The sequence below is a fragment of the Zootoca vivipara genome, chromosome 5, assembly GCF_963506605.1.
Source record: "Zootoca vivipara chromosome 5, rZooViv1.1, whole genome shotgun sequence".
In the NCBI taxonomy this organism is placed as follows: Eukaryota; Metazoa; Chordata; class Lepidosauria; order Squamata; family Lacertidae; genus Zootoca; species Zootoca vivipara.
This window is the reverse complement of record NC_083280.1, coordinates 82,859,997-82,875,988: the sequence shown is the minus strand read 5'-3', so window position 1 is coordinate 82,875,988 and position 15,992 is coordinate 82,859,997. Positions and strand designations below refer to the sequence as shown.

Sequence of the window (15,992 nt, the reverse complement as noted above, 5' to 3'; positions counted from 1 at the left end):
CCCACTTTTATTCCAACTAGAAATTAAGTATTCCATTCCAACAAATAGTAAGAATACATGAATTTACAGCCAGACAGACAGTTGACAGCCATGGAGTCTTCAACAGTTTATTAGAAATAATGTAGACATTAAAAAATCCCCACTGCTTTGAACACAAATTGAGGTTTTTAGGCTTATCATACACTGGTCAAAAAACAACAACCAACAACCCCAAAAGAAGATCCTATAGTATATTAACATTTTGTCACTCGCTTTCACACCAATGGTGCAAATACAATTTGATCTAAATGTACAGATCCACAAGCAACAACTTCTAGGCTCTAATCCCTCCCTAGTGAGATGTAAGAGCTTTGAGGATCAAACATCCAAATGTATGGGCTTCACTCATTTTAAGTTTCAAAAGGAATTGCTAGTTTTAGCTAGGATATCTTGAACACTAACTAGTGATTTAAAACAACAAAGTGAAGAGCATTAAAAATTAGTGGAACATACCCTGAAGACACGCTTTTCTTCTTTTCATAAATAACATGTGACAGATCTGTCTGTTCTTTTATGCTTGGTTTCTTTTGGATCAATTGAAATATAAAGATCAATTTCATTTAAATGCTTGAAGTTATCATTTCCTCCAAGGCAACTGAATGAAAGTTTGGATTTCTCAAAATTTACATTAACATCTTTACTGTCTTCAACACAAAAATTCAATAAAGATGTAGTCCCTTCAGTCATACCACTTCGCAGAAGCAGGCTGCATGGCAGAAGGCATTGGTGGCGGTGGCGGCGCAGGTCCTCTTCCTCCTCTCTGAAGGGCTCGGCCAGAAAACAAAGGAGGCGGAGCAGGAAGGCCCTCAGGTAAAGGTGAGGAGGAGGCAGTGGTGCCTGGGACTCCTTCTCGGACTCCTTCTCAGGCTCAAAGGCTCAGGCCTGTTAACCACAGAGCACTGCACGCATGCGTTGGAAGAGCCTGCTTTTAAAGTACAAAAGGAAAAACAGCCTTAAAAAGAAATAAGAAATTAGGCCCTGAACTTCACAAGAGATCTGAAAGATTTCTGCTGTAAGCAATATAAAGTGGTCCTCCAGAACAAGTTTTATTATTACAGAGAAAAATCTAACTGCATTCCCTGGTAGTTATATGGAGATATATGAATCACATGGGGGACATTTTTAAAAAATTAAAATTAAAATTAAGAAACCCAAAGGGGTAGATGGGTAAGGAGTGGGGCACCATTGTCCCCTCCTTGCTATTCTTCTCCCGAATGCTTTCCTCCTCAGCTGAGCTCACGTGTTGGAACGGTGCTCAGCTGGAAGGGAGAAAAACATTTGAAGAAAGGGTTCTGCACTCCTTACTCCATATAGCCTTTTTGTTCTTAAAAATAGGACCCTTCCCATCCCTGTAGTATCGAGAATTTGCGGTCTTTAGTTACAAACACACACCACTAATACATGCATGGCGCACACATGAATCACCAGTAGCTAATGTGGCCCTTATCTTCATATTGCAGTTGCACTATTTTCCCTCTTAAAAACAAAGCCAACATTACTGGCTATTATTTTCTTCCCATAGTTCAGGACTGCCATCCTGAGAACAGTTTCAACTGAATGCAGCAGGGCTGCAGTCCCTAGCAAATAAGTGGGCATCTCAACTGTACACTATCATTCCATGATCTCACCCTATCTGGATGATGGCTTCTGTTCTTTACTTCCTAGCCACATCTCTCTCTTCCTTCACAGAGTTCAGCTTCTGAAATAAAATAAAAATCCATCATTGGAGGTATATTAAGTGTACAAGAAAGTCTTTCTCTTAATGAAAACACACTGAATTTTTGAAAGCCTGTGCCATGCATAAGAAGGAATAATACAGCACACTGCATGCATTAGATGCAACTGGCAAATATCTTTAAAGCTGCAACACATATTTGCTTGCATCAAAAGTTGAAACACTGTGCAACCCCGAAAAAATACAGGTGAAACTTGGAAAATTAGAATATTGTCGAAAAGTGCATTTATTTCAGTAATGCAACTTCTTCTTCTTCTTCTTCTTCTTCTTATTATTATTATTATTATTATTATTTTAATTTTTACAAATGCTTCATTTTGGAAATTCCACAGTAATAAAACAAATAGTTACAATAATACAAAAATAAACATCGCTATTACATTTTATTAATTACATTCCAATTATAACTGACTCGCATAACAACAAATAATTACAACACATAAAGGCTTGACATGTCTTGCTTTGCATGTCATGCATCTATCTCCTATATTGGTTTCGCCTTTTAAGTTGCGTTACTGAAATAAATGCACTTTTCAACGATATTCTAATTTTCCGAGTTTCACCTGTAATAGAGAAATCAGAGAAGTTAATCCTGACTAAGGGATGATTGGCATGGAGGGCAATACTTGAGACTATCGTTTTGCCAGCTGTAGTTCTAAATATCTGGAGGGCACCAGGATGAGGAAGGCTGGTCTAGAAACTTGCACAGGCAACACTACTAGGTTTGAACAACTCTTTCTGGCCAGAGCAAGTGCCTTACAATACCACACCTGTCTTAAGGCTTCCATTTCCTCACTAGCCACTCTTTTCTTCGAGGACATGTTTTTCAATTTGGATTCGGCAAGTTCCAACTCTGTATCCAGCCTATCCATTTCATTGAGGACTTCATCCCTCTCGCTCATGATGAGACAATACTCGTTGAAAACGGCGTCCCTCTCTTCCTTGTACTTCTCTGCATCCTTCACAGCTTTCAGCTGCACTGTTTTAAACCTCGTCACTTCTGCCTGCAACCGCTCCATCTCTCTCTGTAGCTCCTTGTTTTGGGCAGTGGCTTTGCTCAGTTCCTGCTGCACAGTCTCAAACCTAAAGAGTGGTGGGAGGGGAGTCACAGCAAGTCCTTTCACCACTTGTAAGGGAAAGGGGGCCCTATGAAAGCTTCCTTCCTCTTTTATACACCACACTAAACTGTGTAAAGGACTAAATAAGAAGTGGCAGAGTCAGCCATGTTTCCTTTGTCACATGACTGCCCTGCTCACATGTTCAGGGGGGAGAGAAGCAGTGATTCTCATCTCATTATAAAAGATATGTTGGTGAAAGGAGATGAGCTCCTTTCACTTCACAAACCATAGTGCAGGGGAGGGGAATAGTTCACCCACGTATGATGTTTTTACTTAGACATGGGACACATAAAATTATATTGAATGCTGTACAAGCAGAAATCCACTGCTGCAGCAGGACTTCAGTTTCCTCTCTATCTCCACATCTCTCCCCCAAATATGCTCCAGAGGAGAAAGAGAAGGTGTCACTGTGTGCACAAAAGTTTTTTGCATCATGGGATACAGCCCTCACACAGGCACACACACACTGCACTTTATATGTGGCTGGAGCAAACACATGAACAAAATGTGGCTACTCAGTCAGGTCTACTTTGTTTGTTCAATTTTTGGTCACTAGGGAGGCAAACAGAAAAACAATGACTAGAGCCAGGAAAGTTCAGAGAGAGAGGTAACTTGAGTGTCATTTGTTCTAGTAAAAAACAAAAACATGAAATGACTTTCTGGCAAAAGCATCTTCTACCTTCTGTTCAGCTTGTCAATCTGCTTCTGGAGTCGCCTGTTCTCGCCTTCCTTCTGCTCTAATCGGCTCAGATCAGTGTTGTAGCTCGCCATCTTCTCATTGTACCGCTTCCTCAGAGCGTCGTAATCCTTCTTCACGCCCTCCAGCTTGCCCATTGCTTTATTGTAGAGTTTATTGAGTGTCTCCGATGACCCATTCTGCTTCATCACCTGGAATAACAGAAGATATTATGAATAAGAATTCCTAGCAGATAAACTTCAGTCATATTGTAAACAGGAGGGGGGAAACCCAGGGAGATTTTATTTTCTGCTCACTAGGGCCCTCAAAAGAGCTGATGAGGTAACATATTTAAAAAATCTCAACTTGGTTAGAACCAAAGAACTGTGAGAAGGAAAATAGCTGTTAGGGCTGTGTTCCAAAGAGAATGTACAGAATCCTCAGGGCCCTGGAAAGCTGGTTTCATGGCACAACACATGGTTCTGCTCATGTAAAAAATTAAATAAGTTCTTGGACAATCGGAGTAACTTTTTAAGATTTAATTTCAGTTTTTTCCTTAAAAAAAAACCTCTAGTACAGAATGGAAGGAGAGGAATTCAAGGAATGAAAAAGGCCCATAACATCCGGGAAGGAACACAAACAGCAGTAACAGTACCCAGACTTTGTGCAGCATATTCCCTCCCTTTCTGAAAAGAAATCTCTCCATATGTATACAAGTGGCTGCTCTTAAGAGATTTAGCCTTTCATGATCACTGGGATTTATACTCAATTTATGAACATGGATCTTCTCCCACTCTGTCCTTTTAAGTCTGAATGGCAAAATCATCCCCCCCCCACCCGGCCCCAAGCTCCTCCTTTCTTTGATCTACTGTCCACTATGCAACTGCAGTTCCATTTAAGTCTACCACAAGGTGGCACACCAGTTACAAATCCCACCACAAAAGAGGAAGAGTCTGGAACTGCCTCTTATCAAGAATGGACTGCTTGTCTGGAAGAGGGTAGATGTACCATATGCCTAGGATTGGAATCATACACAAGGAATGTATGAAAAGGCACAAATATAAGCAGTTGCTGTTTGATCTGTGATAACATAGCTACTGCAAGTATACACACACACACACACACACACAAACAAACTGCTTATAAAATTCACAGGTAGGTAGCCGTGTTAGTCTGATGCAGTCAAAAAAAATTAAAAAAAATCCTTCCAGTAGCACCTTAGAGACCAACTAAGTTTGTCATAGGTATGAGCTTTCGTGTGCATGCACACTTCTTCAGATACTGGGGCAGAGCTGGGGCAGGAACATTTGCATTTCTCATATTGAAAAAATTGTTAATTATCTGGTTCTAGCCAACAAGGTACGTAGGAGTAGGAGGTGGGCTACGAATTCTCTAGTTTTTCACCTTGTAACCTAAAGGTGAGGGGAACTGGCAGAGACTAAGTGACTAAACCCAAAGTCTGCACCCCATTTAGAATGCCGAGTGCTGATTAATATCTGAACAAGCCCTTGAAACTATGTGGGTTGACAAAGAGACAGCTCCACGTGTTGACAAATGGATGTTATACAAGGACAGCAAGGTTAAAGAAGAAATGAATAAGCCTAGGCTCTCTTAAAGATACCTGTAGGCTGCATTCAAAATACTTTTTCAAGGCTGTGAAAGGAGAGGGATTTCAAGGACTCAAGCTGCCCACACCTCACTTAGAAAACACCCCTATGTAGTAGGGGCCGTCAATGTGGCACCCTCTAGATATTGTTGGATAACAGCTCCCATCATCCTTCACATCTCTGATATGAAACCAGCAATATTCCCTTTTTGCCTTCTACATGCAGTTGACATCACAGATAGTGGATTTTTTTTTGTCATCTATGGAAATTAAAGAAAAGAAATAAGCACTGCGTATTAAAGAAATGGAATGGAAGAGACACTCTCCTGAAGTGCCCCCTGAAACACTTGAGAAATCAGTGGGAGCGGGAAGAGAATAGAATGAGAAGCTGAACTCAGCAGGCAAAAACAGAGCAAAGGCTACCTGCTGCAGCTGACTGTGCAGGTCTGTTATCTCCTTCAGATCCTCATCATGAAGTTTCTTCATTTCCTCACATAACTGCTGGAGGTGATCGCGCTCTCGTACCAACTGGTTGTTCTTCTGCTTCAAATTGTCCATGTCCTCCTTCAACTGTGACTGGTCGCTCAGAGGACAACTGTGCAGTGTACTGTTCAGATATTAGAAACATACACAGGAAATGCTCGTAAAAATGCTCCAATGGATATGAAAAAGCAATTTCAGAAAACGCGGAACAGCAACGTTGCTTTATCGAGTAAGCATCCCCATAAAAGAACCACCACAAATACAGCAAATCCTCCAGACTCAGAGAGGTTTATTAATTCTATACAGCTGTGTCTCTCCAGACGTTGTTGGGCTCCCCATCAGCCCAGCCAGAATGCCAATCATCAGTTGTGTTCCAAGACTCTCTGGAGGACCATAGTTTAGTCACCACCATTATACACCATCAAACACAGAAATTAGCATGTGTAGTGTCATCTCCTCCATTTGATAAAGAAGTTAAATTAAGAAATATCCACCATTAGAAACCACCAGATTTTGCACTGTTGCTTGGTGTGGTGCATTTTGTTGATGTCTAGTTGCCCTTAAGAGAATTCTTCTTAGCAGTGTCATTTACTGCACTGGACTCCACCCTGGAACTAGTGAAAGCAGGGTTCTGAAAGGGGGAAGCAGGGGACAAGTATCATCAATTCACTGAAGTGAGAAGGTCATCCACACCAAGCTAAGCCTATACTTCCCACCATAATTTTCAGAAACTGGCTCTCCATCTTCAAAGATTTTTTTTTAAACCAATCCTAAATCTGCAGCCAAAAGTTTTGAACATTATCTCTCTACTGATGTTAAAATGATGCCATTTTAAAAGTTGACTGAAGCTGGAGAAAAGAAAAAGCTTACGAAGGACCTTTGAACATTAAGTTCTAAAGGCAGCTTAACAGACACGTAGTCATGGTAAAAGAAAACCAAAATGGATTCCTGTGCATATGCTGTGAGCCTTTACTTACTGATAGAAATCAGCCTCTTCACATCTTTTTAGAGCTTTGGTGTGTTGGTTCTGTAGAGACTGCAGTTCAGGCATTGCCTTCACACTGAATCTTCAGCCTTTCATATTCATGGTTTGGCTTGTGGTTAGGTGCATAGCTGTCAACTTTCCCCTTTTCTCGCAAGGAATCCTATTCGGAATAAGGGAATTTCCCTTAAAAAAAGGGAAAACTTGACAGCTATGGTTAGACAGCCCACCAGGATAGATTTCAGATGAGCACAACCTTAGCATAAAATTCTCATGTATACACATCAAACATTTTAAGTACAGTGCAACCTCGGTTGCCAAACATAATCCATTCCAGAAGCCCGTTCAGCTTCTGAAATGTTCGACAATTGAGGCTCAATGGGGAGGTAGGCAAGCCCCATTGAGAAAAGAGAGAAATGCACCTTGGAAGCCGTTCGGCTTCAGAGGCATGTTCGAAAATGGAAGGTTATTTCATATGAAACAAAAATGATGCATTAAGCATACTCTATATCCACATGGAACAGAGTTGGCCCCTGGTGGTGTAAGTAATTTGCAAAGATAACATCACTAGCTAACAAAGACCGGGTCATCTAGTTCAACCCGCTGCAATTCAGGAATCTTTTGCCAAGCATAGGGCTGTAACCCACAACCCTGAGATTAAGCATCTCATGCTCTCTGACTGAGCCATCCTAGGCACCCTTAACTACCCCTGCCCAACTCAAACAGCTGTGCCGTGGAAAAAGCCAGAGACCCAAGCCCAAGTGCACATGCGTTAGACCTGGGAATATACCCTCATGTGACCATTCAGTCTTTTACCTGCAGTCATCAAAGGTTGATCCAGGAGACGACAGTGCAAGACGCTTCCTCAACTCATCCTGCTCCGGGCATGGCTGAAACAAAAGGGTCTCTGGTTTCTCATTTATCTGCATCACATTGGTGACTGCAGGGGGTGGTGATGATGGTTTATCTGTTGTACCTGTTGCCAAACACAAACAAGCATGGAGTTCGAGGGGTTAGACAAGAGCATTTTCAAACCAAGCAATACATTTGCCAGAAAAGGTGGGAATGTGAAAAGGTATTCCAACGGAAAAGACTGATACATTTGCCAGGGCCATGCATGGCTGCAATGAAGACAGACTTGTGGTCAAGTGCACACATTTGGGGTGCTATCCACAATGCTTCCACAAACAATTGGTTTTGTTGATTTATTATCTTCTAAAATCAGTTATCTAAACACAACATACTCAGAACTGCTGTCAGGTTTCTAGGCTAGTTTCCACTCTAGCCACCAAAGTAAGCTCACTCATCTAACTGTGGTGTGTCTCATCAACATAGTGAAAAAAGTAGGTAGTCTACCACCTCCCATTGCAACTCCCATTGCAAAGCAGATTTATTATCAAAATATACATACTTCCAGCTGTTTGCAATGAGCAATTCAAACCAAAGCAATTGAAATAGCTCAACGCATCAGATGCTTCAAGCAGTTTATCCAAATTCAGCTGAAAAAGCAACTTATACTGCCTTCTCCAGTCTCACTATTATTCAAACCCCTGAATGGAATTGCTCACAACAGCACAAATACAACAGGTTTTGAAATAAGGAGAACCCTTTTTCGGAAGACATATTTGCATGTGACAGTTTATATGCAAGGCCCTCTTCCACTGGAAAAATTCAGCCGACTTGTAACCTGAGCTTCTGTGACTGTAATCTGTGTCACTGTGATTACAGTTCATGTGCATTTGTGGTGTCTGCCTCAACCTTGTATCCCTATTGAGAGGGGGAAGATATATGCATAAAAGTAAAATAATTGCTCTTCACATCTCATTGGCATCTCTAAAAGCGCATGATTCAAGAGAGTAAAACTTAGAAAAAGGCACAGTGAACCAGGCCAATGCTCTTTGTGAACCACTAATCTGCAGGGAATAGCTCAACTGCTACCAAGTTCATCTAAAGCCTCTTGTTTTTGGTTCTTAGGTTATCAGGTGCAGGAAACTCCCATTTTCCATACGTTCAAAGCATGCGCGACTGTGCACGCAGGTGCCGCTTTCGGACCTGGAAGAGGGGAGGAATGGGATGCGGCGTAACGGGGTGGGCTTATATGCAATGATCTGGACCTCAACCCCCGTGCAAACTGGGGCCTTAAGAATTAAAGTTCAGTCTTGTTCGAATACAAAAAGGATGAATAAAAATATAAAAGGAATAAAAGTACAATTTCACTCTCAAATGTAACAGAAACCTTTGCCTCTGGTCTTGCACAGAATTAGAGAAGGTGAACTACTTGGATTTAGTTACAGGTAGGTAGCCGTGTTGGTCTGGTATAGTCGAAACAAAATAAAAGATTTCCTTAGAGACCAACTAAGTTTGTCATTGGTATGAGCTTTCGTGTGCATGCACACTTCTTCAGATACTTATCTGATAATTATCCTACTGGAAGGGATTTTTTTATTTTACTTGGATTTAGTCACAGTGGTTGGTGTAAAATAACATTTCCCCTTTTCAGGATAAGTACAGGGCAAAACTAACAAGGCAGCTGAATTTAAGTTTCCTAATTCACAAAGGAAGCACACAGCATTTTGTTTAGGCTGATACCGAGGGAAATATTGTACAAAGTACTTCTGACCAAACCATATGAATCAAATGTCCGCATTCTTGTTATTTATTAGTTCTGTATGCTGAAGGGTATGTGCACATGTGCATCCCAAAGCAAGCCTTCCTAAATTAGGATACTAAAAATTCAACCAAGTCTATAATCGTGTGCAGTGCTACCTGGATCACCTGTGATATACCTGTGTATGAATGTCATCATACCCCTTAACATATTCAATACAAGGGTACACCTTTTCTTTGCTGAAGCTCTCAGAAAAACGCTGGTTCTATTAGCAGGGCTGGGGAATCTCTGGCCCATAGGCACAGCTTAAATCCTGATTGGTGCAGTTGGAAAGCTCTGCTTGCAAAGGAGCAATCAGCTGACAGGAAGACCCATGGGGATTGACTGCATTAGGGCTGTGTTTTGAAGTAGTTTACATTGAAATTTCATGCTAAAAGAGCACACGCACACCCCAGTTTAGCCTGCGGTTCCTTTTTTTTCAATTTTTTTTTAAATTAAACACAAACAAAACAAAATATACAGACAAACAAAAATTTCATAATCTCAACTTCGTCTCTAATCATTGTGTTTGACTTCCTCGGTTCCTCCTTACTGCGATTCATAACATATTAATCAGTTAGCAATTTCTACTTCATATTCCTTTTTAACTTTGATTCCATGTTAGCATGCGATTTCAATGCAAGCTACTTTGGGCTAACGAAGCAACCCTCTCCTTTGAAAGTGGGTGTTCTCTGTCGCTCTCTCTGCCAGTGAGCTGATTGATACTGGAAGCACACCTTCAAAGAGGGTCACTATAATTGCCCATGAGCTGTCCAACTGTTGCAGCAAGACACACACCCCTTTGAACTCTGACAGGTGTCAGTCACCTGACATCTTTACAACATTGTGTGATGGACAGGGGGTGGCCCTGCCTTCAGGTCAAAGCTGGCCTGTGGCAGGCTGGGGACCGAGGAATCCAATTTGTTGAGCAGATCCAACTCCCCCACCCTTGTTCTATAGTATATAATGAAAACAAGCTTTTGGAAGGAAAAAAAATGACTGTGATATCACTGAGGCATAGGCAGCCCCTAATCTCAGTTTTTAAAAGGTTTTAGGTTTTAGGCATGGGAGATGGGCATGTAAAACAAGTAGCACTTAAAATATAAAAAGGAGGGCAGCTCACCTGAAGGTCTGGTTGCTGAACCAGCCTTTCTACATAACTGAGTGGAGGTCTGTTCTGCAGGTTGTGCAGGTGGATGGAGACCATGCACACACTGTGGATCAAGTCCCTGTTGTGTCTCCTCATCAAAGAAATGCACCGATTTACCTCTATCTGAACACGTTACTGTAGCTTTGGTACCACCACGCCTCAAACTGAGAGAAAGACCCATTTTCAGTAGAAAACTTCACCCTGTGTTCCGTACCAGCTGATCCTTCATTCCTGGAATCCAGCAAATTAACAAAACAAAGCTTAGACTGCAGTCCTAGACACAAGGACCTGGGATATTCTCTCACTCTAGTTAATTCAGATTGTTCTCTGCAACACAGTGACTGAACAACACAAACCCATTTATTATTTCTAGAGTGACCTTGACCTAGCTCACCTGGTTACTCCAAACAGCAGCAGGCTAGACTGGGGTAGGGGTGTCAATGAATGTGTAATCCTATTGTCAATCAAAGCACCATCTCCTTTATCCCTAATGATATTTAACATTCTCACAGAGCCACCGGGAATGGTGATTAGGAGTTTTGGGGCAAGGTCCCATCCCTATGCTGATGACACACAGCCCTATTTCTTCACAACATCTGAATCAGGAGAGGCAGTGCAAAACCTGGGCCAGAGCCTAGAGGTAGTGGTGGGATGGACGACGAAAAATAAGCTGAACTTGAATTCTGGCAAGACAGGGGTAATGTGGGTGACAGTTTCCTGCATCTGAAAAGCTGGTCAATTCCCTGCCCTGTATAGGATTACACTCTACTTGAAGGAGCAGGTACACAGTCTGGGGGGTGCTCTACCTGTCACTGGAGGCCCAGATAGCTTCAGTGGCATTGGTGATTTCAAGGTGGGATTAGTCTGCAATGCCTGTGTAATCTGGCAGTGCCTACCCCCTTCTGAAAGCAACATATCATGTGAACACAGCACCATTAAAACTGGTTCATAAGAGGCATGATTCTTTTTCTCAATGGGCATCCCAGCCCTACTCAGATGAGAGTCTTGGGTCTCTAACACCTAGCCCAGTGTTTCTCAAACTTGGGTCTCCAACTGTTGTTGGACTACAACTCCCATCTATGCTAGCTGGCAGGACCAGTGTCGCCCCAAGTTTGAGAAATGCGGACCTAGTCATTTGAAACCGTCACCTCCAAGCAACCAGCCCACCCACAGTATTATTAATTCTGTAACAGCACCTACAGTTACTAAGCAGTGGTCTTAACACTATATTAGAGGTTACACAGACCTCACCAACAGGTGGTTGCCTACAAAAAGGACTTGTCCTTTGGATTGGTTCTGGCCTAGTTGGTTTTACAGCTCTCGGTTTTTGGTTTTCTTTTTTTTAAAAAGATTTTATGCTTATGTGATTTTTATTTATCTGACCTCTTTCATTACCTAACCTTTCAATTTCCTTAGATCGCAAGCCTGTTTGGGACAGAACAATTACATTTGGGGGGGGGGAGAACTGCTGCGAGTTGTCTTGAGTCCATAGGACAGAACAGAAAATTAAATTAATATGTGACAGATCATTTGCACACCATGCCAGCTGCTGCTAAATGACATAATACCAAAAAAGGGAGAAAGGAATGGGTCACGAACAGGAGAGCAAGTACCAACCTCTTTCATCTGTTATGGGATGAACAAGTGAAATAGTCGTTGAAGAACGCTGTGGAAAGGGGAGGAGCCAAATGGCTGTTGGTTCCAACAGTCATTGAAGGTTCCGTTAGCAAGGGGCCAAAGCTTGCTGTTGTCTTTTAAAAACATTTGAGTTTTAACAGCTAGCTTTCAATTCTACTCACAGCACAATCTGTCACTGGCTGCGAGGTTGGGAAACTCTGAAGCAAGAATACATACAAGGGAAACCTTTGGCAAACTACTGGGGGAAAAACACATAGGCACACACCTCATCTTTCTTCCCTCTTTTGGGAAACATTTATTAATTTTCCTTTGTGGAATGTGAGCCATTTAATTTAGAAATCAAGGGAGGTGATTAACGACTGAGCAACAAAATCCACCGTTAGGATGCAGACAATGAGGCGCTAATCGTAACTGTATGTGAATTGTGCCTCTTCTTCTTCCCCAGATTGGGATAGACTATGGCAAACAAATTTCCTCACCACACAGGCAGTCAACTACTCCAGGTGTCGAATTTCTATAGGGATCACTTTTTGATAACCGGCAACTTATTCAGAGTGGCAGGATTAAAATATATTTATGCTTTCTAGCATTAGAGGTGAGGTGGTGGGCCGGAGTGTGCACACACACTATTTCCGGCGCTCTTCCAGGTTGGAGGAACGGCCGTACATGTGCGCACACACTATTTCAATCACCCCCCTGCCAGTCTCCCCTCCATGAAGGTGGCATCTCCCTCCCTCACCCCAGTGTCCCCTGCCTGAAGCCAAGACCTCCCCTCAGCCACACACCCGAGTCTTCCTTACATGAAGCTGGGATCCCCCTCCCTCAGCCCCCGTCTTCCCTGTGTGAAGGTAGCATCTCTTTCAGCCACATACCCCATCTTCCTTCCGTGAAGGTAGCATTTATTATTCCAAAAATGATACCTTCATTTGGTTGTAAAAATTAAGATTATACCAGCCAGCAAGAATAAGTCTTTTTGTAAAAAAAGTGATTTAAATCAAGTCTTACTGACTAGTGATTTAAATCATTATTATATTGATTTGATTCTTTGGCCTACCCTGTGATAGTCAATAAACCTGAAAAAACGGATATTTGTTGGCATTTTGACTTGTCCAGCCTCCTAGTGTTCAACCTATTCTGGATCAGGTTATACCACCCTGGCCAAAAGGGATCAGGTTTGTTATCTGAGAGTGCTTTTGGATCTAGCATTGTCACTGGAGGACCAAGTGGCCTCCATGATTAACAGCATTTTAAAACAAAACAAAAATCCTAGCTTATGCAAAGAAATCAATTGCAACTCTTATCTGGACAGAGATACCCCGAACCCTTGCTTCTGCCAGAAACCCCACAAAAGTCCATTGATTTAATTTCCTCCCCCTTCAATTATGTGTTTTCAAGAGACGTGGGAATACATTTTTTATGAGTAGCAAAGACCTGCCTCTGGAAAACAACAGCCTACAATTAATAAAAACAGTGCCCCCCCACTTCCTTATCCCTCCTCTCTTGGCTTGGGTTCTGCTGGCTTCTTAGATGTTACCACAAGAAGCTCTGAAGGCTCCAGCAGCATCCAATAGAAAGGCAGATCGCACCCTGCTGCCTCCAAAGGGAGGGGGGAAACACATAGCCATTGGGAGGGGGAAGGACCCTGAGTCAGCCAAAGCAGTGGGGGGGGGGGTTTGGGACAGGGAAAACTGAGTAGGCCGCAACATTGCCCAGTAAGCCACAGGCAAAAACAAACAGAATACAGTGGTACCTCGGTTTACAAACACAATTGGTTCCAGGAGTCTGTACTTAAACTGAAGCGTACTTAACCTGAAGCGAACTTTTTCATTGAAAGTAATGGAAAGTGGATTAATCTGTTCCAGACGAGTCCGCGGAGTACTCAACCTGAAGCGTACTTAACCCGAGGTATGAGTGTAATTGGTTCCGGAAGTCCGTACTTAACCTGAAGCAAACTTTCCCATTGAAAGTAATGGAAAGTGGATTAATCCGTTCCAGATGGTCTGCGGAGTACTTAAACTGAAGCGTTCATAAACTGAAGCGAACTTTCCCATTGAAAGTAATGGAAAATGGATTAATCCGTTCCAGATGGGTCAGCGGAGTACTTAAACTGAAAATACTCAAACCGAGGCATACTTAAACCGAGGTATGGCTGTATGGGGCCTTTCACAGGGTGGGGGAATCACAGGGATGAGGCACAACAAAGGGAGGGGGGAAACACATAGCCATGGGGGGGGGAGGTAGGACCCTGAGTCAGCCAAAGCAGTGGGGGGTGGGGACATTTTCAGGAACAAGCGTGGGTGGGGGAGTCTTATTTTTGAAACTTACAGTAGGGGAGTCAGGGTTGGGACAGGGCAGGTGAGGGGACTCTAAAGCGAGACTCTGAAGGTCCATTTAACAGAAAAAGGTCAATTTAACACAAAAACCCACAGCAATGTGTGGCCGGGCCAGCTAGTTTTAAATAAAAGGACGCATTCTACTCATGTAAAAACACGCTGATTCCCCGGACCGTCCGCGGGCCGGTTTGAGAAGGCAATTGGGCCGCATCCAACACACAGGCCTTAGATTGGCTACCCTTGTAATAGATAGAGCAACTTGGCTAGCAAGTTTATTATTGTGACGGTGTGTTTCCTTGTCAGCCTGTTTGTGTGAGGTAGGGGGGGGGGGGAGTATCTGAAGCCATCATTCAACAAGATAAAGAGGAGCCGCCGCCACTGTTCTGAAGACTCCCTGTCCACTTCAGACATTTCTTCCAAAAGAAGTCTCAACCTTTGAATCTCAGCTCACCCATAACCACTATAATAAATAATACAGACATTCTGCAGGTGTCAAACCCTCGCCTTCCCCCCACTCCACGGCCATTCGCAACGCCCTGAGGAAGGCACCTTTAAGACACGCGAGTGTCCGCACTTCGCCCGACCTCAGCTTCCCGCCCCGCGCTAGGCAACGTGGAAGCGGCCCTCATGCGGGAGAATCCGGGAAAGAAGATAAACCCTTACCTTCTCCTTGCCCCCACAGTGGCAGCAGATGGTCCACAGGTACTTGAGGGTCCTCCAGAGCAGGATAAGAAAGAGTCCCCCGAAAAAGGTGACCATGGACGAGGCCAGGAAGGCCCACCACATGCGCTGGCCGCGGTCGCAGGGGACCTCCATGGTCATGGGGATGACGACCGTGTCGATCGCCGAGGAGACCGCGTTCAGGTTGCTGCTGGCGCTGATCATCTCGCTGGCGGCGCCGCCTCCTCCCGAGTAGTACCTACTGCTGCCGCCTCCGTCATTTGCCATGGCTAACAGCGAGCAGGCCGGGGCTCCGAGGAGCTCCCGCTGCTGCCGCCGCCAGCGCCCTCGGCCACGCCCATCCCCAGCCATAGCGCTGCTCTTCGGCGGGGAGGCGCGCAAGCCGAGCCTCAGCGCACGTCCAGGCAGGCGGCCGCCCCGGCCTCGGCACCTCTCGCTCTGGCGCCCTCGCCGCCGCCACGCGCCTTTCCTCCCAAGATTCCGGCGGGAAATCAAGGCGGCGGCGCCAAATCAGAGAGGCTGCCCCCTTCCCCCCATCCCAAAATCATGCCAGCAGCCACCGCTCGCGCAGGCACCTCACGACGCCCGCCACGAATGGGAGAAGGCGGGCGGGCAGGGAGAAGCACCAGCAACAGGTCCCGACCAAGATCCGGCGCTGCGTCCCTTGGCCGCCTCACGATTTGACCCCTCGTCAGTTGCGCTAGCTCGGCGTCTCCCTCAGGCAAGTCCAGCTCCTTCCTCTCAAGCTGCTGCCTCCTCTCGGGTCTCTGCCCACGCTCCCCCTCGCCTCCTCCCAAACGGCCCTGCGCGCTTCTCCGAGGCTGCCTTGAACAGATGGAGGCGAGCGAGAGAGCGACGCGCTTTACAGGTAGCGGCGCAACGGCGGCGGGAGGAGGAGCCAAAA

General features: G+C 44.2%; 1 protein-coding gene across 5 annotated transcripts; it reads right to left on the bottom strand.

Moving 5' to 3' along the window:
* Positions 1–93: 93 nt before the first annotated feature.
* On the bottom strand, positions 94–15,446 carry LOC118096620 (disks large homolog 5-like). Of its 5 annotated transcripts, none has more exons than XM_060275022.1 (7): positions 15,071–15,446; positions 7,456–7,615; positions 5,598–5,781; positions 3,572–3,780; positions 2,545–2,857; positions 1,668–1,738; positions 94–964 (listed from the first exon to the last, which is right to left on the bottom strand). In XM_060275022.1, the coding sequence occupies exons 2-6, from the start codon at positions 7,566–7,568 to the stop codon at positions 1,694–1,696; spliced, it is 864 nt and encodes a 287-aa protein (XP_060131005.1). In that variant the 5' UTR covers positions 7,569–7,615; positions 15,071–15,446; the 3' UTR covers positions 94–964; positions 1,668–1,693. The 5 variants fall into 5 exon arrangements, with proteins under 5 accessions (XP_060131005.1, XP_060131006.1, XP_060131004.1 ...); XM_060275023.1 differs by having other exon boundaries at positions 94–961; XM_060275021.1 differs by having other exon boundaries at positions 94–1,738.
* Positions 15,447–15,992: the final 546 nt, after the last annotated feature.

What these genes read in the sequence shown, in the direction of transcription:
- LOC118096620 (XM_035138656.2), bottom strand. Translation starts at nt 7,568, where the DNA reads ATGCAGATAAATGAGAAACCAGAGACCCTTTTGTTTCAGCCATGCCCG. An exon ending in TCAACCTTTGATGACTGCAG is followed by an intron (nt 5,782 to 7,455) that starts GTAAAAGACTGA and finishes ATATCTGAACAG; the next exon opens with TACACTGCACAGTTGTCCTC. An exon ending in ATTGACAAGCTGAACAGAAG is followed by an intron (nt 2,858 to 3,571) that starts GTAGAAGATGCT and finishes ACCACTCTTTAG; the next exon opens with GTTTGAGACTGTGCAGCAGG.